The sequence below is a fragment of the Carcharodon carcharias genome, chromosome 9 (assembly GCF_017639515.1).
Source record: "Carcharodon carcharias isolate sCarCar2 chromosome 9, sCarCar2.pri, whole genome shotgun sequence".
Classification (NCBI taxonomy): Eukaryota; Metazoa; Chordata; class Chondrichthyes; order Lamniformes; family Lamnidae; genus Carcharodon; species Carcharodon carcharias.
The window spans coordinates 82,188,620-82,215,177 of record NC_054475.1 but is presented as its reverse complement, the minus strand read 5'-3'; the positions used below and the strand labels follow the sequence as shown (position 1 = coordinate 82,215,177).

Sequence of the window (26,558 nt, the reverse complement as noted above, 5' to 3'; positions counted from 1 at the left end):
CAAAACACTGGACAGAAGTCATGCCAAACCCATGTTATGTGAATACAGGTCTGTGACATAATACTAAATGTGACAATTATTTTAGACAGTATAAAAGAAGCTATAATTCTACTATTCTGAGTACAAACACAGGTTTCTGGGCAGCTGTTAATTTCAGTAATCTGCCAAGTCTCAGATCAGCAGTTTATGTAGTGATTGATGTGAATCACGCGTTTACAGTTTTTCCTCGTTAGCTCTGCAATTTGAGAAATTGAGGCTCCTGCTAAGGGCAAGGCCAGGTATCAAATGGCCGGAAAAAAAGTGGCACTACTTTACAGCATTGAACTCATACAAGTAACCAAATTAGCAGCATTAGTCAATACAGGGTATCAGTGTTCTCCAGGGGCAGCAGAGCTTTCAGAAAGACACTACTTTTCCTGATAGCTGATTTAAATATGACCTTGGCTGATTTCAACATAATCATGTACGATCATTTGTCCTTCACATGACACAGCGTTTCACGGCAATAATTGTAATACTGTCACCCCAAGCTCGAGGAAAGGAAATGAGTGGGAATATGAACACTCCAAGGAGGTGCACTTGGAATGTTATTAAAGACTAACATGGCCTCACACTCTTAGACCATCAATAAAATACTGGAGCATTGCTACCAGGAGATAGAAGTCATCAAGATCATTGGGTCCTTTACTTGAATAAAAAAAAATAAATCCAATCACTCCAGCTCAATTTACAACACTACAGCCTTTCAATCCCACTGTCTGAGGCTGAATGATGTTGTTTGATGTATAGTCACTGTTTGCACACAGCAAGATTTCCTGAGTTAATGAGGTTAGTAAGAACTTGGTCTGTATTTAGCAGTACCACTAAAGGATGAATATTGACCAGGAACATTCCTTGGTCCTTCACCTAATGCCTTTTACATTAGACAGCCTGTTAGCTTTATACCTCATCCAAAAGAGGACACCTCCACAATGTGGGACTCCCTCAGTGCTTCAGTGAAGCGGCAGCTTAGATTAAATGCTCCATATAAATAGCATACAGTGGGGGCATTGATGTCCATTGACACATGTATCTCTCCTATCTTACTATTTGTTTTTTGTCATAATACCTGCTTCCAGTCTCAGCACATGGCTCAATATGCATCCACAAACCACTCCAAATGAATTATTACCACTCCACCCCCAACTCTTGGACCTGTTCACACACTCTCTATCTGTTCCCCCATCATCTTTGAGCCTCACCTGTTCCAATGCAGGGCTCCTTCCTCCCAATTCTCTCTGCCCTTTGCTTCCTGATATCTCTGTAAAACTCCCATTGAAGGCTTTGTTCCCAATTGAACCCCCTATGTGTTGCAAATCTAACTCCCCCTCATTCTCATATGCCTATGTATCTGACAGATGTGAAATATTTTTAAAAATACTCCAGACCGAAATGCTAAACAGCAGGCCTGGTCTTTAGTTGCCACTTTGTTCTGGATTTCTTTGGAATCCAATACTAAATGAAAAGGAATAACTCAGAGCTTTAAAGCATCAAATCAGCCTTTGATATCAAACTGTCTTCACTGCTCTGGCTGGAGTTGCTTGCAGCAACACCAAGTCCCAGCTGAGGTACAACTTCTGTGAGCTCAGAATCAGAAAGACCAAAACGATCATCTGCAACTTTCACCACATCTCTGCTTCTGATTCTATCCCTTTCCTCAGTTTCCCTGCATTCATGTCTGAAGTACATGGTTTCCAACCTTGGTGCTTGACCAAGAATGATGTTTTAAATTCCGCCTTCTATCCATTGGTAAGACCACCTACTTCCTTCTGCAACACTACCTGACATTTGCTCCTACCTCAACCCCTCCACTCCTCTTTTAAATGCCTTTGCCACCTCCAGACTCGATTATGCCAATACTTTCCTTGTTGACCTCCCATCCTTCACCAATTTGCTGTTCGCCCATCATTCATCTTCATTGACCTATGCTGGCTCTCTAAACTCCAACAGCATTAAAATTAAAATCGTTAACCAAAAATCTCTCCATAGTCTCTCTGCACGCAATCCCCTCAGCACCATTTCTCCTCCCTTGATGCTTGCTCTCTGATTCAAGCATCTTGCCCAACCCTGTACACCAATGGTGAGATTGTTTTTCTTTTTTGGGGGGGGGGGTGGGGGGGAGAAGAGAGAGAGAGAGAGCAGGGGAGCTGGGGAAGGATACATAGAAACTTCAATTGCTTCACTCCAACTCTCTGGAACTCCCTAAAACTTTCTACCTCTCCCTCCCATCTTAAAGAATCTTTCCAAAACACATCTCTTCAGCTAAGCTTTCAGTTACTCCTGAATGATCTATTCCTTTCTGGTTTAGCATCTGTTTCATTATGCCTGTTTTCTAAAGTTCCTTGGAATGTCCTCTACACTTACATACCTATGAGATGTCACTGTTGTCCATCTGAGGTATTAGAGGGGAACCAGAAGACACTGGACTGTAACAATGGCCCTAGTCCACTCTGCTGCAGATTACTACTCTGCCTCATGATATTGCAGCTGCCACGCAAAGATTGTGGACATGTAGTTAAACATATCCAAGAGGACATTTAAGTCCACTTCAATTGTGTGGCTTCCAGTGCTGTCCCACACTGCCCCGCCTATCATTCCTTACACCACTGTGCTCCATGAATTGGAACAAAATCATGCTGAACACTGACCTTCCCATTCATAAAGATTTGAAAAGCAAAGCTCAAAATCACACCAGCCATTCTGGGAAAGAGCAGTTAATGTTTATGCAGCTAGTATGAACCCACTATTCAGGTGGATGGAATCAGGGGGCACATACAGCTTGAAGAACCAATACTTCATCATTGACCAGCTTTGACCTCCCTCAGGGACACTGGGCAGCACTCAACCCGGTCCACACAGAGCATAGACAATGCAGGCACCTTCTCCAGCACTAGAAGATGAGGGACAAGCCACAGTGCAATTGTGGCTATGACTCCCAGCCCATTGGATACATCACATTAATCTGCCCACTAAGGTCTCCTAAGGGAGATACCTTATTTCTCCACTTGGCATTTCAGGAGGCCATTGAATGGGGCCAAACCTGACATCCCATTGGAAAAAGTCTGCGTCATACAAAAGTAGAAGTATTGTTAAGATAACGTCTCTAAATTCCAAACTCAGATAGAAACACTGACAATAGCTGTAACAAGCAAAGGAACATTTACAAATGCTCCCATTATGTCAGTGCACATCTCACCTTCTTGTTGTCTGAATCATGATGGCCCAGATACCCTGGAGGTAGGTTAGATGATACAGGCAACTGCTGCTCAGATGTAACGACTCTACCATCTTTTATCAATGGCTGCCAAGCATAACCGACTAAACAAGATACAAAATAACTCGGTCACAAGGAACAGAACATTCAGACATTGGGCTCCATTTCATAACATTTAAAAAATCAACAGACTGCAAAATCCAAGCCACCTTCTTACATTTGGTCTCTGATCTTAAAAGTGTCAAAAATCACTACAATACCCATGTGACAAAAAATATATAAATATGAGACTTTACCCTCATTTTTAGACTACTGAGCAGTGCAAAGGTTACTGAACAGTTTAGCAGAACTGAGCCAATTTGATTAACCTTTAATTATGATGCAAGTCTTTAGCTATGCTACAGACTTAAAAGTTCGATTTGAAACTGTATATGGTGATGAATTTGCAAAGGAAAAAATGCAAAATTGTATCCCTCTTTAGAAATCGGTACTTGCATTATGGTTAATAATGACAGAACAAATGTAATCTTATTCAGAATTTGTTAAACATCGATATTTATTTCCCACCATTAGCTTTATTTATAGGAGTCTTAACTGACTGAAAGAATGTACAATATAGAAAATGGACAACTAAATGGACATTCTGAAACTTTGTTAACTTCCTCCAAACCCCAAGGAATGGACATCACGGTATAGTCAGGCAGTTAGTATGTGTAATGAACAACAAGGGATGAACCGTAAATAACTGTCTTCCCATGAACAAATAAAACAAAGTCTACATTAAAATTACCACAAAATAACCCTAAGCTTATTGCACTAAATAGCAGTAAAATCACTGATTGGTAGAGAAGTGTGCTGAGCTCTATGATCACTCAGAGGGGTCACTGTACTTCAGTTCTTTACTTACTCCATTGGATGGTGTTTTCAAATAACATTTTGGACTCATTAAAGAAAGAACTTGCATTTCTGTGGCGCTTTTCCCAACCTCAGGACATCCCAAAGCACTTTACAACAGATGAAGTAATTTTGAAGTGCAGTCATTACTGTAATGTAAGAAACAAGGCAACAAATCTGCACGGGATAAGGTCCCATAAACAGCAGTGGGATAATGGCTAATTAACCTCTTGGTAAAAATACGGGCTGAAGGATAAATATTGGTCACAATGCCAAGAAAGCAGCCCTGTTCTTCTTCACAATAGTTCCACCAAATTTTTTATGTCAATCTCAGAGGGCACACTGGGCAATCTAATGTCTCATTCAAAAGGTGGCATCTCTGACAATGCAGCACTCCCTCAGTACCACACTAGAGAATCTGCTTAAGATTACATGTTCTAGCCTCGAAGGCTTGTGTGTTGGATACCATTCATAATGATATGCAGATGTATTACAATGAGGTACCCGATGTCCGATGGTGGGAAATGTGGCCCGCCATTGGCAGGCTGAGTGGATGATCACATACTGTTTTCACACCATTATGAAACTGAAAGCGCCATATCGTTCGCTCATGCCGCCAAACACACCCAACGCTGACGGGCACAGAAAATCCCGGACAAAACTTCTTAATGAAGTCCTCATAGTCTTAAGTAGGTTAACTATTTATTTGTTAACGAAAGAACTATGTACGTATATACAGTAAAAGGTTCAAGCTAGGAGCAGTTTCTAAGCTTGGTGGTGCACACGGCTCTGTCCAAAGCTAGCTTGATTCCTGGATGCAAGTCATGTGTTCTCTTACATCACTATGTGGGTAGTACTGTACTCAGTCCCACGTTAACCCTTTTTGTACCAGACAATTATACTACACCCACCATCTTCTGATTCAGAGAAGGCAGTGTTACCATTTAACTATGGCTACAGTTAAAGAATGACCCTAAAAAGTTACAGAACTATTTCCAACCTTCAGCATAATGTAGCTTCACCCAGGTGTACTGTAGTTTCTAACTCAGTCAGGACTTGTACAACAGACATTTTGGCCGGGATTTTCCGTGCCCGTCAGCGTCAGGCATGTTTGGTGGCATGAGTAGACAATATGGCGGAATTAGTTTCATGACGTCGTGAAGACAGCTTACGATCATCCGCTCAGCCTGTCGATGGCGGGCCGCATTTTCTGCCATGGGATGTCGGGAACCTCATTGCAAGACATCTGCATATCATTATTAGGCTTACCCACTGGAATTGTCCCCCACCACTGCTGGATTGTCTGCCCCCATCGGCGGGAAAGCACACCGACTTGTTTCACAATAGCATATGTAAGGCATGCACTTGGCGGGCTGCACTTTGAAGGGAACTCGGAGGTGAGTGCATAGTAATGATGTGCAGCGCTCATCCATGGTCACCTGTTGAACTTCAAGCTTGAGGCACATTGGTGGGGGAGGGGGGCAAGGGCAGCCCTACGAATGAGGTGACTTGTGGGGGTGAGGGGCAAGGGCAGCCCTGCGGCTGAGGTGACTTGGGAGGTAGGGGCAAGGGCAGCCCCGTGGTTGAGGTAACTTAGGGGGTGGGGCAACTAGGGCTGCCCTGCAGTTGAATGTAGCGCACAAGCATCTGGGGTAGGAGATAGGGTGGGCGTGGGAAGCTGCCACGCATTAGGGAAACCCGTATAAAGTGATCAGTCCTCTGCAGCTAAGACAGTTCAGGTGCAGCCACATTGATACGATTGGAGTTGGGCCTCTAGCTTATCTGCCCACTCAAGCAACACAGAGGCATCAAAGTACCACCAAGTGTTCCAAAGATTTTCACCCCTCAGGCACAGATTGTAAACTAATGAGCATTTTAGTGGACTGCAGAACAGTTGGGTGGTTGTACACATTGTACAATCTCCTTGCTAAAGCTGGCCACGTAGCAGTCACTGCTGGAGGCGCTCACAGCCCTTTGCAATGTCATCATCCCGGTTTGGACCAGTCTCCCCCATGGTTCAAGCTAACAGGGCAGCCTTGCAGTGTGGGTTAGGAGAATGCCTGTGCCTGAGCTGAGAGCACAGCATGCAGCCCAATGAGCAAAGCTGCTGCCAATCGGTCACTTGAGGCGGAGGCAGGTGGGGTTTCGGGCAGCCATGCAGCACACTGAACTCCACTCATCCAAGTGGTGGCCAGCACTCTGTGATGCATTAAGGGGCCTTCAGACTTAACCAAGAAAGGATCTTAGTACACCTTGCTAACCACCTGTCTCTCTCTTTCATCCTGCAGGTGTACAACATCAGGAGCATGGAGCCTGGTGAGCTAGCTGTATGGCTGATGGCCTACAGAGAGCAAAGACGACGGAGGAGAGAGCGACTGAGGCTCCTGGCTGCACAGAGGGAGGAGCAGCAACCTCAGGAAGAAGGGGTGGCAGGGGCTCCCGCACACACTGCCGAAGAACCACAGTGAGCCATCACTAGTCAGTGCTTAGCAACACCCAGGGTCTATAGATGCCGCCTTTCATTCCTCAAGATGACCGAGAACCAGTGCCGCCGAAGACTGCATGTGTCTAGGGAACTGGTTGGTCACGTTTGCCACCTGCTGCAGGATTTGGTGCCAAGGAGACATGGAGGGCATTCACTGCCAGTGGCCGTGAGAGTGATCACAATGCTCAATTTCTATGCCAGTGGGTCCTTTCAGGACTCCACAGGTGACCTCTGTGGGATTTCACAAGTCTCCACCAACAAATGTACCCATGAGGTCATGGATGCCATCTTCTCGAGGGCACAAAACTTTGTGCATTTCGCCCAGGACCGGGACAGCCAAGATGCAAGGGCCATTGAATTTGCCCAGATCTCAGGTTTCCCTCTGGTGCAGGTTGCGATCGACTGCACTCCTGTGGCGCTCAGGTCTCCATCACAACGCACGGTCAACTATGTCAACCGCAAGGGATTCAATTCGCTGAATATGCAGCTGGTGTGCAACCACCATAATTACATCCTGCAGGCCTGCACACAGTTTCCAAGGAGTGTGAAAGATTCCTACATCTTCAGTCAGTCACAGATCCCTGACGTATTCCAGGGTCCACAGAAGCTGCAGGTTGGCTTCTCGGGGACAAGGGCTACCCAAAGAGGACATGGCTGATGACACCCATGCAGCAGCCTCAGACTGCAGCAGAGCGACGCTATAATGAGGCTCATGCTGCAGCTCGCAACATGGTGGAGCAGACCATCGGGATGCTGAAGATGTGGTTCTGGTGCCTGGACCGGTCTGGTGGAGCCCTGCAATACAGTCCACAGAGGGTGTCACACATCATCATCACCTGCTGCGCCCTTTCCAACCTGGCGCTGCAACGGGGAAAGCAGATGGCTGAGGAGATGGAGGAGCTGGAGGTCTCCTCTGATGAGGAGGACGCCGATGGGGATGAGGGTGAGAAGGTCCTCAAAGGTGGCAATGATGGGGATGAGACCCTTGCACTGACCAGATGAGGCAGGAACACTTGAGAGTCCCTCATAGCTTCCAGATTTGTGGAGGATGATGATGACAAGCAGTGAGGTGTCTCCATAGATCCTCACATCGCAGTTGTGAATGTTAGACTCCAGTCTGGCTTATGGCAGAGCCAATACCCTCTGTGAGAATGCTCCTGTCACGGAGATGCAGTGGAGGCCCTATTGTCACTCAATCACAGGAGGATGATGACAACATGCGGTGAAGACACTCCATAAATCTTCACATGGCCTCTGAGAATGTCTGACTCCTGTCTGGACAAGGGCAGCTCGCTTGTGCTCCATGATCAGGGTCATATTATAGAGACACAGCCATGAAACTATAGACGCATGTGGTCCTTTATCTGCTTTCAGCACCTGAGCCCTTCAGGAGCTGGTGCACAGCATCACTAGTCACAGATGCTGGTGTGATGGGGGCCAGCCCCACCTTAAAGGTGCTTACAGCACACAGAGAGTATGAGAGAACTCTGTGGCACCTGCTCACTATATTCTAGCAGCAATGACCAGCACTGCCGAGGTGCAGGCATCAGTAATGTATCCAGGGAGTGTGAAGCTGGACCATCAGTTTGGTCTGAAGGCTGCACAAAGCACAGGGAAGAGGCTCCGGACTGAGACACATGTCTTTAATTTTGTGAATAAAGATTTCACATCTGAGTGACAGAACACTGTTCATCAGAACAAGGAGCCATAGGCAGGGAAACTTTCTTGGGAGTTTATTGACAATTGTGAACATTATGTACAAGTGGTTAACACCGTGCTAAGGCTATGCAACTATATCTTCTTAACTTTCCTAACCCTGCTGCTATGTCTTGGTGCTTCCCGGACATCCACAGCGGAGGTGGAGGCAGCCTGCAGATTGTGACACCCTGTCTGTGATGACTTTGACGGGTGTCCTCTGGAGGGCCGAGACTTGGAGGGCCCTGGCCTACTTTCGGGGTTCTGCTGTGTGGCAGTGGTTCCCTCCTTGGCCTGTGGAGCTGGAGCTGCTAGGGTCACAGGAAGAGGGGAGTTGGATGGGCTGGACACTCTGAGTCACCGAGATGGATGGGTCCGGGGTGTGCACCTGTGGATCCTCCTCCCTATGGGCACTCGGGGACCCCAGACTGACTCCTTAAGGGGCAGGAATAGCTGGAGTGAGATCGAGCTGCCTGGCACCCCTCTCGCATACATACTGTTGGAGGTCAAGTATGGCATCGGCAATGGAGTTAAGCCTGCACAATAGTGCAGGAGGGAAGTCCTGGACCAAGGTCTCCATGGCGGCCGCCATCCTACCAGTGTTGGCCTTGGTGCGTTGGCATGCTGGCGCTATCACCTCAGCCTGAAGGTGAACAGGCTTCTCCATTGTGCCTTGCAATCTGAGGAGTGCAGCGGACATCCCTCCCTGATGTTCCCGAGCTTGACTTTGCAGCTCCAGCAACTATGACATGACCGAGTCCAGAGGCTCCTCATCTGACTCAGACTCAGCACATTTCTGGCCTCCAGCAGTCCTCTGAGTGCTGGGGTCCTGGGAAGTCCCTGCCGCCGCCTGCAGTGGATTAAATGGTGTGATGTGCTCACCAGATTGTGATCCTGAGGCTATTCTAAAGCTAGGTCCCACCAAGGTGTGTATCTTTGCACTGGTGTGGGTGAGCACTGTGACGGAACTTCAAGGAAGGTGCCTCCAAATTCCTCTTCAGAGGTTTTATCAGGCATAGTTTGGAAGCCTTGGGTTCGTGGACTCTGTCGGCTGTTTGGCAGATGTGCCTGTGAAAGCAAGGAGAGATAATTAGTGCATGGCAGTGGCCTGTGAAAGAGGACACATCACTCACAGCATGGATGTCTGATGGATGTTGCACTGCTGGATCCTCACTTGGTAGAGCAGCGCCGGCCTCATCGTCAGCATAGGGCCAGTCCCGGTAATCACCAGCCAGCTGGATGACTCTTTTTTCATAGTCTGTTAGGACCTTGGTTTTGGGGATTCCTCCACCAGTCTGCAAACTCTCTTTGTTGTTTTGTGCCAACTTGTCCAGCATGAATAGAGATGGAGAGAGTGCAAGCAGGACGCCTGCCAGGCCAGATGAGAAGTGTGCCTGGTCTGTGTGGAGGGTCAGTGGTCCCATGGGCGGGATGAGGACAATGAAAGTGTGTGTGAAAGAGTGAATGGTGATGCCCCTTGAACCAACAGTGAATGAGATCCCTATGAATATGTGATGGGCTTGTGAGTGTGAGAGGTGAGAATGCAAGAAGAGTGACTTACCCTGGCGGAACGGAGGAGATCATTCATCCTTTTGCGGCACTGGGTGACTGTCCTCTTTTGAAGGGCGTAGGCGCTGACCACAGCTGCCACTCCCTCCAAAGCCTGGTTGGTCATGCCACTGCCCATCCTGTGGCCAGAGCGGCGTCCCGCGGACATCCCGGCGGGCCTCCATGATTTCCAAAAGGCGTTCCAGTGATGCATCACTAAGCCTAGGGGCTGCAGTCTTCTTGTCTTTCGTGGACATTGTCCCAACAGCAGTTGTAGGCTGGAAGCTCTGAGATGTGTGCGCTGGGCTGGACTTTAAATATGGTGCCCGGTGTGCTGAAGCAGCGAGGTGATGGCATGGCAGCGAATGAGAGCCCACCCACCATGGAAACAGCATGTTTCCCGAGAATGCATAAGTAATGCAGCGGGTTGGGGATGATACGGCATGAACTGCACTTATGCAAATCTGGGACAATTCTGCCCTTTGTCTCAATCCAAGTTCAGATGATACAGAGCATTGCAAACCACAGACAAGAAAGTCCTATTGCCCCCAAACTGGACAGTAGCCCCCACATTACACAAGACTTTTCACACCTCACATCCGAGCCTGGACAATGAATGTTGAGAGAGTGCTCTTTAACCATGGGTGTATCACAGGTCAACCTTTTCTTGTCCCTGTTGGGTGCCTAGAATCACTCATTCCACACCTGTTATCTTCTCTTCCTAGCTCAGTGATACTGAGGTTAGTTATATTGGCCTCACATTGTCTTCAGCTGAGCTGAGCTAACTTTTTGTTCTGTAGGGCCCAGTACATTTCTTCAACAATCAGTGTTTCTGCTGCCTTTAAATGTAATATACCCAGTTTTACATTTGGTCTGTTTGTTCTTGGGAAGGCAGTATTTATTGCTTATTTACAGTTGCCCTGAGTGTACCAAGAGTCAACTGCATAGTCAAGAGTCAATATGGGACTGGAGTCACTTGGAGGTTCAGATCAGATAAGGGCACCAGATTCACTTCCCTAAAAGACATTAGAAAACTAGTTGGGTTTTTCACGACAAACTGACAACTTCATGGTCACTTTTAGTGGCACCAGCCCATAGAATAGTTACATCACAGAAGGAGGCCATTCAGTCCATCGTGTCCATGCCAACTCTCTGCAAGAGCAAATCACCTAGTCCCACTCTCTCACCTTTTTCCTGCAAATCTTTTTGCTAATAGCCAGATTAGCCAGATAAGGGTAACACCTTCCCTTCCCTGAAGGCCAGTAGCGAGCTAGTTGGATTTTTAACAACAAAATAGTAGTTTTGAGAATCAATGCTAGATTCACCAGTCCATATATTACCTGAATTCCTGAATTTCAATTTCACAACTCAAGCTCTCACCCTCTGGCCCACTGGGCTACCAAACCCATGGTATTTCAAACAAAGTCAGCAATGTAACTATATTATAGGTGATAACTAAAGAAAATGCAGCCACTACACATCAGTCACCATCTCTGTTACATTTGCCTTATGTTTGACTGCACACTTACCCTGTGACTCAATATTTTCAGGTTTCTTGGTTGTGCCTTTGGTGTTTATGTCACAGCTGATGTGGTAAAATGTGAACAGTAGGTGATGCTTCTCATGGAGATGTACAGGCAGCTCAATTTTAATCTATAAGGATATTGAAACAGCAAGCAATAGGACACTCAACATTAGAAGTTATAGAGAAGTTAGTAACTCACTTTCTAGGCAAAAAATGAAACCCAAGTTGATTTTACCTCGTTATAGAATTCAGGACACTGCTGATGATGCAAAACTGTTGCACAAGCCTTGGTCGTGAACACGTGGTCTCCTGGCTTCCCATAGATACACTGAACAATTGTTAAAAGGTTAATGCCTCGGTTTTCAGTTCGAGTCTCTTTAACACATACTACAATAATTAACACTCCAAACAATATGTGTTGCACATTAATTGTTCAATAGAAATCTGCAAGTGTGTTGCGCACCAACAAAAAATACATTCAATCAATAACTCAACTAAAGTGTTATCGATGTGGGACACTAAACAGAAATAATAAACCTTCTCCTGTCCCATATAGCCAGCTAAGGGGGCAGTACAAACCTGCCCAAAATGCCATCACAGGAAAAGGAGGAAGCCACGTCTTGTTCATGACATCTTTGTCAATCCCTCCTTTGTTTCCACCTATATCTGGCCTTCTATGCAGCTTCACCTGCTCCACCCCCCTTAAACAATATAAATTTAATCACATTTCCACTTCTCTTCAGCTCTAAAGAAGAGTCATATGGGACTCGAAACGTTAACTCTGTTTCTTGCTCCACAGATGCTGCTAGACCTGCTGGATTTTTCTAGCATTTTCTGTTTTTATTTATCTATTTCTATGACTGTTTGTGTGAGAAAATGCTTCAAAATTTCATGCCTAGAGGGTTTAGCTCCAATTTTAGGATTAGGCCCCCTTGTTCCAGATATGGTCATCAGCTGAAAAAGGTTCACTGATTCTATCTTTTGTAAGCCAGGATCTCACACCAGTTTGTCATATGGGGCAGTATTTAATGAAGGTAATGGGGGTCTCACCTCCCTGGCTGGAGAACCAGCGCAAGCCCTGCATTGCCTCTTTTAGGAAAGGCATTAAGTGTCACTCTGGCACCCAACTGGACAGTAGCAGGCCTTCCCTGGGATCAAGGACCCTGCTGAGAGCTGCCAGCGAATCAGGGCCAGCAGCTCTATTGAACAGCACTGCCTGTGGGGAGGTAGTGGCTGCTACCAATACGATAACTACATGAGGCTTAAGATCATCATGGACCAAAGCCAGATGTAAGTGATGGCGGGGGTGGGGGGGGGGGGGGGGGGGGGGGGGGGTGGGTGGGCGCGGTGGGGGGGGTGTTGTGGGGTGGGAAGGTGGGGGATGCAAAGGACATTGTGGGGGGAGTGGGGTTGGATCTCAGAAGACCCTCCCTTCCTAATGTTGGGTCTCTCGATCAGGCACTGAGTGCCTTTGAATGAAGGACCCACCCTGGGAGCCCACAAGTAATCCCACACAGGCTTGCTTGTTGAGCTCCCCACATGGTGAGCCCCTGCCTGCTGTTGGGTCAATATCAGCAGCGATGGGAAGAGGTTCTCAAGTGGGAATTAGCTGCTCATTTAACAGCCCCAATTGGTAGCCTTCCTGCCCACCCATGGACCTTCCCACCATGGACTTAATTGGGTTGGAGGTAGGGGGGTGGCAAGGCATCTCTGACTGATTGAATGCACCTCCACCACCAAACCTGCCATAGGGGAGAGCGTTACATTTTGCCCATAGTGTTAGTATACAAAGAAGTCAATCCTTTAGTGTTAGGCTTGCTGCAATTTCTGTTTCACGAGCACAATGGTTGCTTCAATTGTGAAGAAAGTTTGCATGGGCTCATTCACCATGCTCACTCAAGTTGCAGGTTCCTTCACACCCAACTTACTTTCTGTACACCATTTCCACGTGATAGAAACATAACAAACATCATGTATGGCCTGCGCTAACAGGGGCAATTCCCAAATTATTACTTCATGAACTCCAATCAATCTCAAAATTCGCCCACATACCAACACTCCCAGCAGTCACTGAAGCATGAAATCATCTCCTCGTAAGTTACGATTTCTCTCTTCCATTTAAAAACTATTTGCCAGGATGAGCCCAGTCTCACTGATCCACATTGGCTCCCAGTCCACCAATGCCTCAGTTTTAAAATTCCCACCCTCATGTTCAGTCCCTCTGTGGTCTGGCCCCTCTCTCTCCCTGTAACCTTCCCCCATTCCACCGTGCTCCACAATCTCTGTATTCCTCCAGTTCTGGTTTCTCGAGCATCCCTGATTTTAATCATTCTACCACTGACCACCATGTCATCACCTGCTAAGGCCAAAAGCTCTGGATAATTCCATCCTCAAGTCTCTCTGCCTCTGTCTCTCTCTCTCCTCCTTTAAGATACTTCTTGAAGTCTACCCATTTGGCAAGCTTTTGACGTCCTGCCCTTTGACTTGGTGTTATTTTTTTTTGTGAAGCATCTTAGAATGTTTTATTGTGTTAAAGCGGCTATATAAAGGCAAGCTGCTCTTTGTGGTGTCAGGGCTGAAGTTAGGGCACTCTCTTAGCTAAAAAGGAACTTTGTTATCACGTTAATGACTGAAGCAAATATAGATTAAAGAAAACATATTTATTGCCAGACATTACTGAGCTCAGTTAAACAGGCTCTACTAGACATTCAATTATAGTTTTAATATTTGTAAAAGGGGAACAGATTTGGAGCACTTGACAATTATTTGGTCAAATGTGGTGTAAAAGCTATGAAAAATAATTAATATATTTGATCTGTTTGTTCCAAACTTAGGACATTAAAGAGCCAGAGTTTTGCTGATCATTTTCCACTATTCTATTCATTCATAGTCAGTCATCAAAAGCCAATGATCTCCAAAAAAGCAAGCTCCATCCTTATTAGGAGCATAGGAGCTGAAAGAGGCCATTTGGCCCCTCAAGCCTGCTCGGCCATTTAACTGGATCATGGCTGATCTTCTACCTCAATGTCATCTTCCTGCGCTATGCCCGTATCCCTTGATGTCATTGGTATTTAGAAATCTATCCACCTCTGCTTTCAATGCTGCCTGGGGGGGTGACAGGATTGGTGTTTTGGGGATCATGTTCCTTAATCCCATTTTTTCCCAGCACCCTCCTGCAATCTGCCCCACCCACGAATACTGCATCAGAGGCGTTGAATGTGATAAACTTGTACAATGTGCACTGGCCACAGACTCACTCACCTTCAATGGACGTGATTTTTCTCCATCAGAATCCCTGACCTCCACATAGACTGCAATGTTCCTCGCCTGGGCGGGGAAGGTGTAACATCAAACATCAACAGTCAGCTAAACACAGATATTTTCCATCCGAAAATTTTGACATAATTTGCATTCAACAGCATTCATTTGAACTCATTTGACATTAATTATGCTCAACAGCAATCATTTCACTAGCATTTGACATCAGTTGCACTCAAAAACAATGACTTAGCCTCACAATAATTTATGAGAAGGCTCTGGTCTTTTTTTTAAAAAAAAAGATCAGCAGTAATTGTTTGGATCACAATACCTTAGCAAAAGTCTTCTGGTTGTCATATTTCAGCTGAAGGGGGTAAACGTACATATGATTCTTGAAGCTTGTGAAAGGGTACATGTATTTTGCGACATCTGGAACAAATTCTTCAACTTCAAATGATACACAGCTGTAGCCGCTCTCCTCAAACGGTTTCACAGGGGTGTAGGACGATGTTACACAATCTAAGTGAGCCAAAAGAGTTGAATTTTTATAGCCATATGGCTTGCAAAAGTTGTCATGCAACAGTTTAAAATGGAGCCAGACTTTACTCACTGGAAATGTCCGGAGGAACACATTCAATAGTAACGTTGAAATTTCCTGGAATGACCTGAAGTTTAGACATCTTCTCTGCCCTATGTCAATACAGAGTGAAATATAAATTTACATAAATATAACTACACCTTGTCCAGAAACAATCCAAATTGATGGCAACTCTTCATAACTGAGTGCCAGGCCATTTCAAAGGGCATCAAACATCAACGACAACATCGAACAGGAGTTGTACATAAGTCAGAGCAGATAGGGGTGGCAGCTTTCCTTCCCTGATGGATATTAGCAAACCCAATATGTCAAAAACAATGAATCAATAATTTGCACAGTCAATGATGTGTCTGGCTGCCCACTGGCTACCAGGCTTATTGTCCTGACCATTACTTATCCTTCAACCAACATCACTGAAAACAAAGTATTTGCTCATTGTCCCATTGCTGTTTGTGGGAGCTTGCTGTACACGAATTGGCGGTTGCAGTTTCTACATTACAACAGTGATTACACTTCCAAAGCATTTTATTGGCTGTAAAACACTTTGAGGCATTCTGAAGTCATGAATGTTATTGTAGAAATTCAATTTGATTCTTTTTTTATTGAATTTGATATCAGAGGTGCCATGAGACCTGAACTTTCAACCTTTGTCTTGCTAGTCCAATACCACAACCACGTTTCTGTATCTTTTGCCAAATAATGCAGCATCTTGCTGAACAGCTGCAGCACGAATGAAAGCAAATGCTCTATCATATTAAAATAAATTCCACTTTGAAAACTTCAGTCAGCTTGAATAGTTTGATGCCTGACTGCCAACATCTCAGAGATCTCAGTCAGTTAAGCGCACTTGCCTTGGGGTCATATGACCTGCCCAGCCGGAACGTACCTCTCACTGTGCATTTGATGTGAGTTATGATGAAGCCTGATAGTCACCCTCTTAAAAAGAAAGGAGGATATGAGACAGTGAGCTGTCAGAAAGATTACAGAATGGGGAATGTGCCAGTGCCAGGCAGATGATTTTGATAAACGTAGCATATTATGCAAGTGGGTAAGGCAAATATTAGACAGAAAGATCTGAACTAAAGTCTGTCAAACAGGAAAGGGACCAAGAGGTTAGTGCATGGGTCACTCAACATTCATGATCAATGCCACAAGATCAGTCTTGGAAAAGATTAATAGAGTATAGCTAGGTCAATCCAATATAAAAGTGTGTCCAGTTTTTGACATAGAACCCTGGGAATAGGTTTCAAACGCAAATAAAATTATATCCTCCGGAAACATCCATAATTATTAAAAATAGGCTTGGAGAGCTGTATCTTTTAATCAGGAAAAGGGTAGAATATAGGGAGATTTAATTGAGATGGTTAAAATGATGAAGGTTTTTAAAATTTGTTCCTGGGGTGTGGGCATGTTCCAGAATTTATTGCCCATCCCTAGTTCCTGTTGAGAAGGTAGTGGTGAGCTGCCTTCTTGAACCGCTGCAGTCCACAGTGTTGTTAAGAAGGGAGTTCCAGGATTTTGACCCAGCGACAGTGAAGGAATGGTGATATATTTCCAAGTCAGGATGCTGAATGACTTCGAAAAAAACTTCCAGGTGGTGGTGTTCCCATCTATCTGCTCTTGTTCTTCTAAGTAGTAGGTGTCATGGGTTTGAAAGGTGCTGTTGAAGGAGCCTTGGTGAGTGCTGCAGTGCATCTTGTAGATTAGAATCTATCCATGTGGATAGTAGAATGAATTAGAGGGTATAGGGTGAACCAAGGTCCAGGCTTATAAGCCATAGAAGCATAGAACTGGGTTAGATGACATGAGGTTCTTCTTTTTGCAAAGGGTCATCGACCCATGTTGCGGTGATTCCAGTAGAGCTGACTTTGGCTGTTGAGTAGTTTTTACCTGCAAGCTGCAGGGATGCCTAGTTGCTGTTCTTCTGCTGTGACCACTACAGCACATCCTAGCACACCAGAAGTAGCACACACTGACCAGGTTTACAGCTGGCTTTTAACTCCTTTTCTTGTATATTCCTGGAAGGGAGAAAACAAACATATCTTTGGCCCAGAATTTGCTTTCCTTCAACTCAGATCATGTCCATATTCTAGGATATAACACAACAAGACATAGGCCAGGATTTTCCCCTCAGCTATTTGGGGGCGGGGCCCGCTCGCCAAGGGGAAAATGACACGGGATGACGTTGGGAGGAACCCCCGACATCATCCTGGTCCCTTTAAATATTCACAAAGGCAGGCGGACAGCAAAATCAGGTGTCCACCTGCCGACCTGTCAATGGCCAATTAAGACAATTGACAGGATAATTAACCTTATTAAACACCCTGCCTGGCCAACCTTAGGGCTGGCGGGCAGGCCAGGAGCCCCAACGGGCTGCAGATTATTAATGAAACATCATCAACTGGCGGGATGAAGTTTCATGTCTGTTTTTTAAAAATGTAATAAATGTTATGTGTTTATTATTAACATGTCTCATCTCGTGTGACATTGTCACATGAGGGGGACATGTTAATAATTTAATATTTATCTATTTTATGAGTTTACTTACCTCTCACGGATCTCCCTGAGACAGCACTTTGCCTCAAGGAGCAATGCTCTCTTTCACACGCATGCATGAAAGAGCGCACTTTGACAGATGGGGATTCCCCCCACCCTGCACAGGAAGCACGCTTCGGCGATGGGGTTTGGCTGCACGCCTGCCGCTGAGCTGGTGGGGCCCGCATGCCCATTGAGGTAAGAATTTGTGCTGATTTTGTGCTGAGATGGTAATCAGTCTCCATTGTTCAATCTTTTGCTCTGCATCTCTCCCTTTGAAGTGTCTCTGTCTGAAATAGGCCTTGCTACCTTTTAGGTGTGACATTCCGTTCCCTCTGGACTAGTCGTTCAAGTGTAATCCACATAGGAATTTTCCAGCAAGTGGTTACTTTACGGTCTCAGCCAGCTTTTGCTTGTATGTCCTTTTCTAAAAGAGAACATATCTTACTTAAAAAGTTCAATAGGTTTGTAACTAATTCGGACTGTGATCCACTGTCATGACAGTTGACATCAGTGTGGAAAAGTTAGGTGGGTCATTGAGTAACGTGCCTCATGGTCACTGACATTTCTTTCAGAGATCGGAGAGGAGTTTCACAATTCTTTGCTTTTGTGTTAGTCCATTTATTATTTGCTTCATTCAGTGTGGCTGTTGGTAGGTCAAGAGCATTACGGGTTGGGGGTGGGGTGGGGAGTCATGATGCTTAATTGCAAAATGACTATGGGAAAAACTCAGTGGAACAGTTGATCCTTCCCTCTTTGCCATGTTTATAAACAAACCACAAAAGGCATTAATTTATTTCAGAGGTTTATTCCACTGATCTGCCACCTATTGCTAAATTTTATAAAGGCAGTTATTTCTGTACTCCTCAGCATCACCCAACAGCTGTCATTTTGCTTTTTCATACTGCAATGTAGATGCAGTCTGGGAAATTCACACATCACCAACCATTCATATTCACATTATCGCTGGAGTTAATAATGAAGAATCACAGCAAGGGACCAGAGACCTTCAGTGAATGCTATTGCAGAGTAAAAGATTAATGGTTTATGTTAATCAGACAATGATATTTGATGATGATGTAAGCATGACATCAAGAGGCTCCAAGAGAGCAAGACACAGAGTAGACCGTGTCTATGAAGCCATGTACTTACTTTGAGGCCTTTGTAAATAGTTCTTCAGAAATGTTTTCAAGAGAAATGATATACTGACTATCTCAAGTCACTTGCTGAATAGGCAAAAACTCATCAAAGCAAGATAACAACTTGAAACACTGTTGAAGCATAAAATAATGGCCAGGGCCGACAGACACGCCAACACTAATATCGTATTTTGTAATGATTTCAGATGATAAACTTTGCAGGGATGTGAGGAAAACAGGCAAGTAACAGCTTGAGGAAGGAAGCTTGATTAAGGAATAATCTGCACTAAAATATTTTACCTGTGAATTGGTTAAAATGGGCAGGAAAGCAAATATAATTGACTGAGATTTTCAGCAGATATTTGATCAGGAGCCAGATGGGTGGTTCAAAGGAGATTAAGCTCAAGTAATTAGTGGCAAACTAATTGGTTTGGGGAAAATTCTGACTTAGCAATGGAAAGGAATTGAGAAAAAAAAAATTGCAAATTGCTCTGCCAGGATTGAGCAGTGTCTAGGTTGTTTCCAGAAGGATCTATTCCAGGTCATTTACTGATCATGCTATTCATGAGAAAAAATAAGATTGAGAGGAGACATGATTTTAGTCTTTTCAGTCCTTTTCTCTATAAATTCCCAGCAATTTATAGAGAAAACGTAACCAAGTTATTTTATTTGAACCATCAGCGCATGGAATATCACATGGAAAAGCTTGAGTTTAGAGGGAACTCTTTTCTCAGCCCTCTCTTTAATTCTAGGTCAATAAGTTCCTTTTAAAAACAAGACCAGCAGGTGAGTTGATAACTAGGGGACACAGATTTAAGATAATTGGTATAAGAACCAAGGGAATATGAGGAGAGATTTGTTTATGCAGCAAGTCATAGTGATTTGGAATGCACTGCCTGAAAGAATAAGGAGTACCATGCAAAGAGGAGCTGGTTACACACTCAGAGGAGAAAAAGAATGCAGGCCAAGGGGAAAGAGCAGGGAAATGAGACAACTGGACAGTTCTTTGAAAAATCTGGTGCAGGCACAATAGGCTGTACATGTTGTATGATTCTATCATTCAAAGAACTGGACAAATGAAAAGGAACTTTCCTCACAAGATTCAATGAATTAGTCTAAGAAAAAGCATGATTTACATGGTCTGTGGAAATAATGAGCTTGGTGGGTCAAATGGCCTTTTCTCTTTCTACATCTAATGATGTTGCTGGAATGTTTCATGATGGTCTGAATTGTAAAACCTTCTGCCAGTACTTTATTTAGACAGCCACAACTGACCCCCACTGTTTAAACAAGGACAGGTTCACTGCTGTCAGACCTGTGCCAGTGGTCCTGTTATTGGGTCATCGGTCTCATTGGCTGTCCCTCGCTCTGAGGATGATGTCTACTCATGGTTGCAAATTTATGCCATGGGTCTTCATGTGACTGAACAGGCCGATTCTCGGTCTGCAGGTCCTTCGGCACATGGGGCAGGGTGTTCCACGAGGTCGTGGGATCTGGAGTGCAGGATTTGTTTCCTTTTCTTTCCTTCTCTGCCGCTGTTCTGCCTCGTCATTAAGATGTAGTGATTCAAAGCGTGATTCCGCTTGATGGACAAGTTGGCATCATTCTGAACGATTGGTAGCAAGCTTCTCCCAGTCATTAATGTCAGTCAAGGAGAGTTTCCACATGTCTTTGAAGTTTGCTTTGTCCTCCTCTGGAATGTTGGCCATTTGAGAGTTGCAAAAACAGTACCTGATGGGGAAAATGGTTTTTGACCATCCGGACACAGGGTAAGAGACAAGGATTGACATTCCATGAGCTTTGCTGACCACTTTTATCAGCCTGCCATCAGCTCTAAGGATTGAGATCAGCTTTACAGGAAATGATAAGGTCAAACCTATCTCCTCCTTATGTGCTTTAAATGTTACTGGATTATCCTTGTTTTATGATGCTTGGTAGATGTTTACATTCCTGAACAACAACCAATAATCCATCATCGGCTTCATGGCTTTCAGTATTTGATTGCCCACTTATGACAGAAAGCAGTCAATGCCTTAAGTAAACTTCTCCATTGTAATGTGTGTGCAGTTTGCCACAACTCTGTCCATAAGCAGAAATACAAAGCTCTTGTTCTCAGAGAGTGTACATCAACATCCTGCAGGAATATCATTGCTCCATCAAAAGCCATAACATGACCTGACCTAGTCCAGTGTTAATGAATAAATGGTTTAACAGATTACAAACTAATCTTGAAGTCTCCAAAAAATGACATCCCAGTTATCAAATGGTTTTAATTAAAAGGAAAGTTCTATTTAAAAATTGGCATTATAGACTTGGTCCCTTAGTAACATGATACCCTGTACATTAACATACATTTCTCCCTTTGTATTGCAACATTCTTTATATTAGCACTGTTTTGAGCTCAGCAATGGCATCACTATTTACACTTTGTGCAATTCATGTCTTGGCAGTCACAAAATTAATCCACTCAGCCTGTGAAGACCTCAATCAGTCACACATCACCAAAAACTCACACTCCTTAAAATATAACCACAACTCTCAGCATACAAGTGCAGATTGATCTAATCTTACAAAGTCTATATGGATCAGTAATGTGTGTAACCCCAGACAGCTCAGGCAGTCACCATTTTAGTGGCTCCTAAAGCAGACATATGCCCAAACGGCAGGTGCAAACATTCCACACCATAACCTACCTGGGCTGCGAGAAATCATATTGCCCAGCCCCATCCAACAAGTGAAACTCTTCTCCCACATTTCTCATCCTGTTTAGTAAACACAGCGCTGAGCTAAGCAGGGACAACAGCTCTGAAACACTGGCCATTTGCAGAAAGATGAGGTTAAATTCCTCAGTGCTGAAATGGTAGTAAGGAACCATGCTTGACAGGAGCGCAGGTTACAGACAGAACGGCAACACTGCAGCCTAACCTCTCACCCTCACTCCTTTCAGGCACAGGAGAGCTGAGTGGTAAATTTACCCTCAAGGTACCTCTTTAGGATAATGAGAAGCTTCATATTAAAACACAATTCCCTTTGGCATTCTGAAAGGACCAAGTGCTCACTTTCTGAAGTCTGCTAGCATTTTCAGTAGATCTTCATTCGATAGTTTGTTGCTGTCCTGTTTGTAAAAAGGCGAGAACTTTGCACTTGTATCAATGGAGCCTTCAGTGTCTTTAAACACAGGTCTAGGGGAAAGAAAAATAATGGTCACCATATTTAGAGTCAATTCTAGTGTTAACTTTACGTGGAACTTAATTTTAAAACATTATTAGAGGTTTGCAACAGTGATTACACTCCAAAAGCACTTCATTGGCTATTAAGCGATTCAGGACACCCTAAGGTACTGAAAGGTTCTATATAAATTCAGGTTATTTCCACCTTATTGTTAATTAAACGGCTAGCTAGAAATGGAATCCTGCGATTGTCACATTTTAACATTACTCCAGATTTGAGGACATGGTCTAGGCTGACACATCAGTGCAGCACCAAGGGAATGGCACATGTAATGCTAAACTACGACCCTGTCTAACAGTTCAGGAGGATGTTAAAGATCCCAACTCAATATTTCCAGAAGAGCAGGAGAGTTCTCCCAACAATCCCTTCTCAACCAACATCAAGAGAAACTATTTGACTGGCCATTCACCCCATCTACTGTTTACACAAATTAGCTGCTGCCAATTCCCCACAAAACTGCACCTTAAAAGTACATCACTGGATGTAACGTCCACTGGGATATCCTAGGAACATGGAAAGGTGCTGTGTTGGTGCAGGTTCTTTATCCAAAAAGGCACTTTAAGAGAGCAATCTTTGACAATTTAGCTAATAGACATTTCAGAAAAAATGTGCAACTACAATTGGATCCATTATTTGGTTTGACTCAAAAGAGTTACAATTGGATCCAATGTATAAACACTGACCTTGCAGCCCAAGCAAAGGCCATTTTGTATCCTCCAAGTCTGCTGCATACTTGCTTTGCAGCTTTAAGCACTTTCTGAGCAGCCTGTAGGTGGAGAGAAATGTATCAGAACAATGCTGGGAACAAGTCAAACTCAGGTAACGACTCAAATTATTATAATATCTTGGACAATTTGTCCATCTCAAAGTTCTGCATCATTTACACTTGTTTGCAATATATAGTACATACTAGCAGACCTCCAATGGCATTGCTCAGTAAGTCCAATGATCAGGAGGTACACAAGATCAGTAGGGTTATGCAATGTAACACCATATTATATTCCACAACTTAAATGAGGATGTCTAACCTTCAAGCCAAAAGGTCGAAGGAAATTGTTGAATGTGAACGTGGAGTGAGGCCTGTCAGAGCTTCATTCCTCTTCAGTCAAATCATTTCTTACAAAGAATGCTTCTTACAAATTCCCGGCTCCTGGTCAGAATGCATCATGAAAAGCTTGGCTCACTAAAATTTTTCTCTCCAAAAAATGCATGATTGCTAAAGTTGTTCAGAGGTTGCAAATATTCTGACTCCTGGATCCACAAAATACTTTCATGTTGGAGGGAGGAGTCAATTTTATGAATGGAGTAGCTAAGGAAGCCTCAACCCACGTGCCTTACACACCGGGGATAGCAGGAAGTGAACATCCATTTCTCCAATGTACAAGGGCTGGCTATGAGGTCCTCGGATGGTGATACTTTCACAACTAAATCAAATGTTACAAATATATCCAGACCATAATCAATAGGAAAGACTTAATAAGATGGAGCCCTTTTCACTAGGAAAGGGAAGACTGAGGGGTGACCTGATGGGGATCTTTCAAATGATCAAAGAGCTTGACAGGATTGACGTAAAGATGTTTCCATCTGTGGGAGACTAAAACCAGGGGCTGAACATATAAGGCAGTCACTAATAAATCCAGCAGAAAATTCAGGAGAAACCTTTTGTCCAGAATGTGGTGATAATGTGGAACTCACTGATGAAAGCAGCAGCTGAGCTGAATAACATCGCTGCATTTAAGGGAAAGCTGGACAAACACACAAGATGAAAGGATGAGAAGAATTTGCTGATAGGGTGAGACAAGGTAGGCTGGGAGGAGGCTCATGTGGAACATAAACAGCAGTGTAGATCAATTGGGCTGACTTACATGGTACTGTGATGTAAATTCTACATAACAAGCTTTTCCTATTGTGTTTCCTTCCCTGATAATTAACTTATTAATGTGGCTATTACCAAAAGCAGCTGTCAATCTACAGGAAGGGCCCTCAGCAATTAACCTCTAGGTGGCCTTTTCATTAAAGGCACAGTCCTAGATCACATGAGCAATGGTCATAAAGCTGCAGGCCCATTTGAGCATGTAGCAGCAAAATATCAACAGCTTGTATTTATACATAAGAACATAATAAATAGGAGCAGGAGTAGGCCATTCAGCTCTTTGAGCTCTCTGTCATTCAATGAGATCATGGCTGATCTTCTACTTCAACACCATTTTCCTGCACTATCCCTACATACCTTGATGTATTTAATAAGTAGAAATCTATCGATTTCAGTCTTAAACATACTCAACAACTGAGCTTCCACAGCCCTTTGGAGCAGAGAATTCGAAAGATTCACCACCCACTGAGTGAAGAAATTCCTCCTCATCTCAGCCCTAAATGGCCTGCCCCTTATTCTGAGACTGTTTTTCCTGGTTCTAGATTCCCCCAGCTAGGAGAAACATCTTCCTGCATTTATCCCGTTGAGCCCTGTAAGAATTTTGTATGTTTGAATAAGATCATTTCTCATTCTCCTAAACTCCAGAGAATAAAGGCCCAGGCTATTTAATCTTTCCTCACAGGAAAATCCCTCCATCCCAGGAATCATTCTGGTGAACCTTCACTGCACTCCCTCTATGGCAAGTATATTTTTCTTGAGGTAAGGAGACCAAATACTCCAGGTGTGGTCTCACCAAGGCTCTATATAATCGCAGTAAGGCATCTTCACTCCTATACTCAAATCCTCTTGTACTAAAGACCAACATACCATTTGCCTTCTGAATTGCTTGTACTTTTTTTTATATAAACATAGCACTTTTAACCTAGTAAAACATCCCAAAGTCCTTCAGAGGAGGATTAAAAAGTGAAATTTGACACCAATAATATTAGAGAAAATGACCAAAATCTTGCTCAGAGAGTTGGGTTTTAAGGAACATCTTAAAGGAAAAGAGAGGGAGAAAGACAGAGGTAGAGAGGTGGAGAGGCTTAGGGAGGGGATTCCAAAGCTTAGGGCCTCAGCAGGCTGCTGAAGCACGACCACCAATGGCATTGCAGTTAAAAATTGGGGATGCTGAAGAAGCCAGAATTGGAGGAGCTCGGATATCTCAGAGATTACAGACATACGCGGCAGTGAGGCCATGGACAGGTTAGAAAATTTGGATGGAAATTTTAATCTCACAATGCTTCCAGCTTCCAACCTGTATGTCAGCAATGCCACAGGGCAGGACTACTAGCTTCTTGACATATTATATTCCCTATATTATAATAGCAACTACAGTTCACAAATAGTAAATTGGCTGTAAGGTACTTTGGGATGTCCTGAGGTCATGAAAAGAGTGATAAAAATAAAAATCTTTCTTTTTATATCAAGGCAACATTTATAGAACCATATTTCAAACATCCAGATAACCACAACTTTAAACACCCAAACAAATACATACTTTCCATTTAATATTTCATTCCTTATGCTAATATTCTCATAAAACACCTTTAGGACACAACTAGCTCAGTCATGTCTCTGCTCAGGTTGGGAATATGCACAGGTTGCGAATAAACAATTATGCACTTGTAAAATCTGTGAGTTAAGCACATTCTATATCAATTCTGAAATATACAGAAATTATAGCAACATGGGATCAGGACGAGGCCAATCAACCCCTCCAGCCTGCTCTGCTTTTCAATCAGATCATGGCTGATCTGTACCTCAGCACTATTTCTCTCGATACCCTTATCCAACAAAAATGTCTCAAATTCAACCTTGAGAGCCCCGATTGACCCATACCATCCACAGCCTTTCGGGAAGAGAATCCCAGATTTTTGCTATCCTTTGTGTGAAACAGTGCTTACTGATTTCACTGCTGAACAGCCTATTTCTAGTCATAAAATTGTTCCTCCTTTTTCTCGACTTCCCCCGCCAGGTAAACAATTTCTCACTACGATACTATTATATATTAACATTTGAAACTATGCACTGTCTCATGGAAGGGGGAATAAATTAAGCATTAAACAATTAGCAAAGGATTTGCCTGTCTAATGGAGGAATCGGGGAGGTGCAGTTTTCACAAGTACCTTGTTTGTATCAGAACTTTTTATATAGGGTTCAGCACATTGAGCAATCCCTCCTTGCAACACTTTCTCCACTCGCATGACCAGAAAGATATCTGGGTGAGGGGCAGTCACTGAAAAGATCCCCTGCAAAAAAAAACATATATACACACACACACACACAAAAAGACATTAGAACCAAAATGATGAACAGCTGCTCACCGTGTGAAATGAGAGCACACTTCCATCATATTCAATCAGGTGCTTTATTTTGTAGAATCACACAGTACAGAGGAGTCTATTGGCCCATCATGTCTGTGCTAGCACTTTTAAAGAACTATCCAATGAATCCCATCCCCTGCACTTTCCCCTTAGCCCTC

At 43.9% G+C, this 26,558-nt stretch overlaps 1 protein-coding gene across 3 annotated transcripts in view; it reads right to left on the bottom strand.

Moving 5' to 3' along the window:
* The window catches only part of dock11 (dedicator of cytokinesis 11), a 274,194-nt gene that overhangs the window by 151,748 nt on the left and 95,888 nt on the right, over positions 1-26,558 (bottom strand). For all 3 annotated transcript variants that reach the window (XM_041195297.1, XM_041195295.1, XM_041195296.1), the window contains 9 exons: positions 26,203-26,325; positions 22,845-22,927; positions 21,990-22,112; positions 15,269-15,348; positions 14,990-15,177; positions 14,662-14,727; positions 11,636-11,728; positions 11,405-11,528; positions 3,236-3,357 (listed from right to left, as the gene is read on the bottom strand). In XM_041195297.1, the coding sequence (XP_041051231.1) occupies positions 3,236-3,357; positions 11,405-11,528; positions 11,636-11,728; positions 14,662-14,727; positions 14,990-15,177; positions 15,269-15,348; positions 21,990-22,112; positions 22,845-22,927; positions 26,203-26,325 (1,002 nt within the window). The remainder of the gene's footprint in view (positions 1-3,235; positions 3,358-11,404; positions 11,529-11,635; positions 11,729-14,661; positions 14,728-14,989; positions 15,178-15,268; positions 15,349-21,989; positions 22,113-22,844; positions 22,928-26,202; positions 26,326-26,558) is intronic.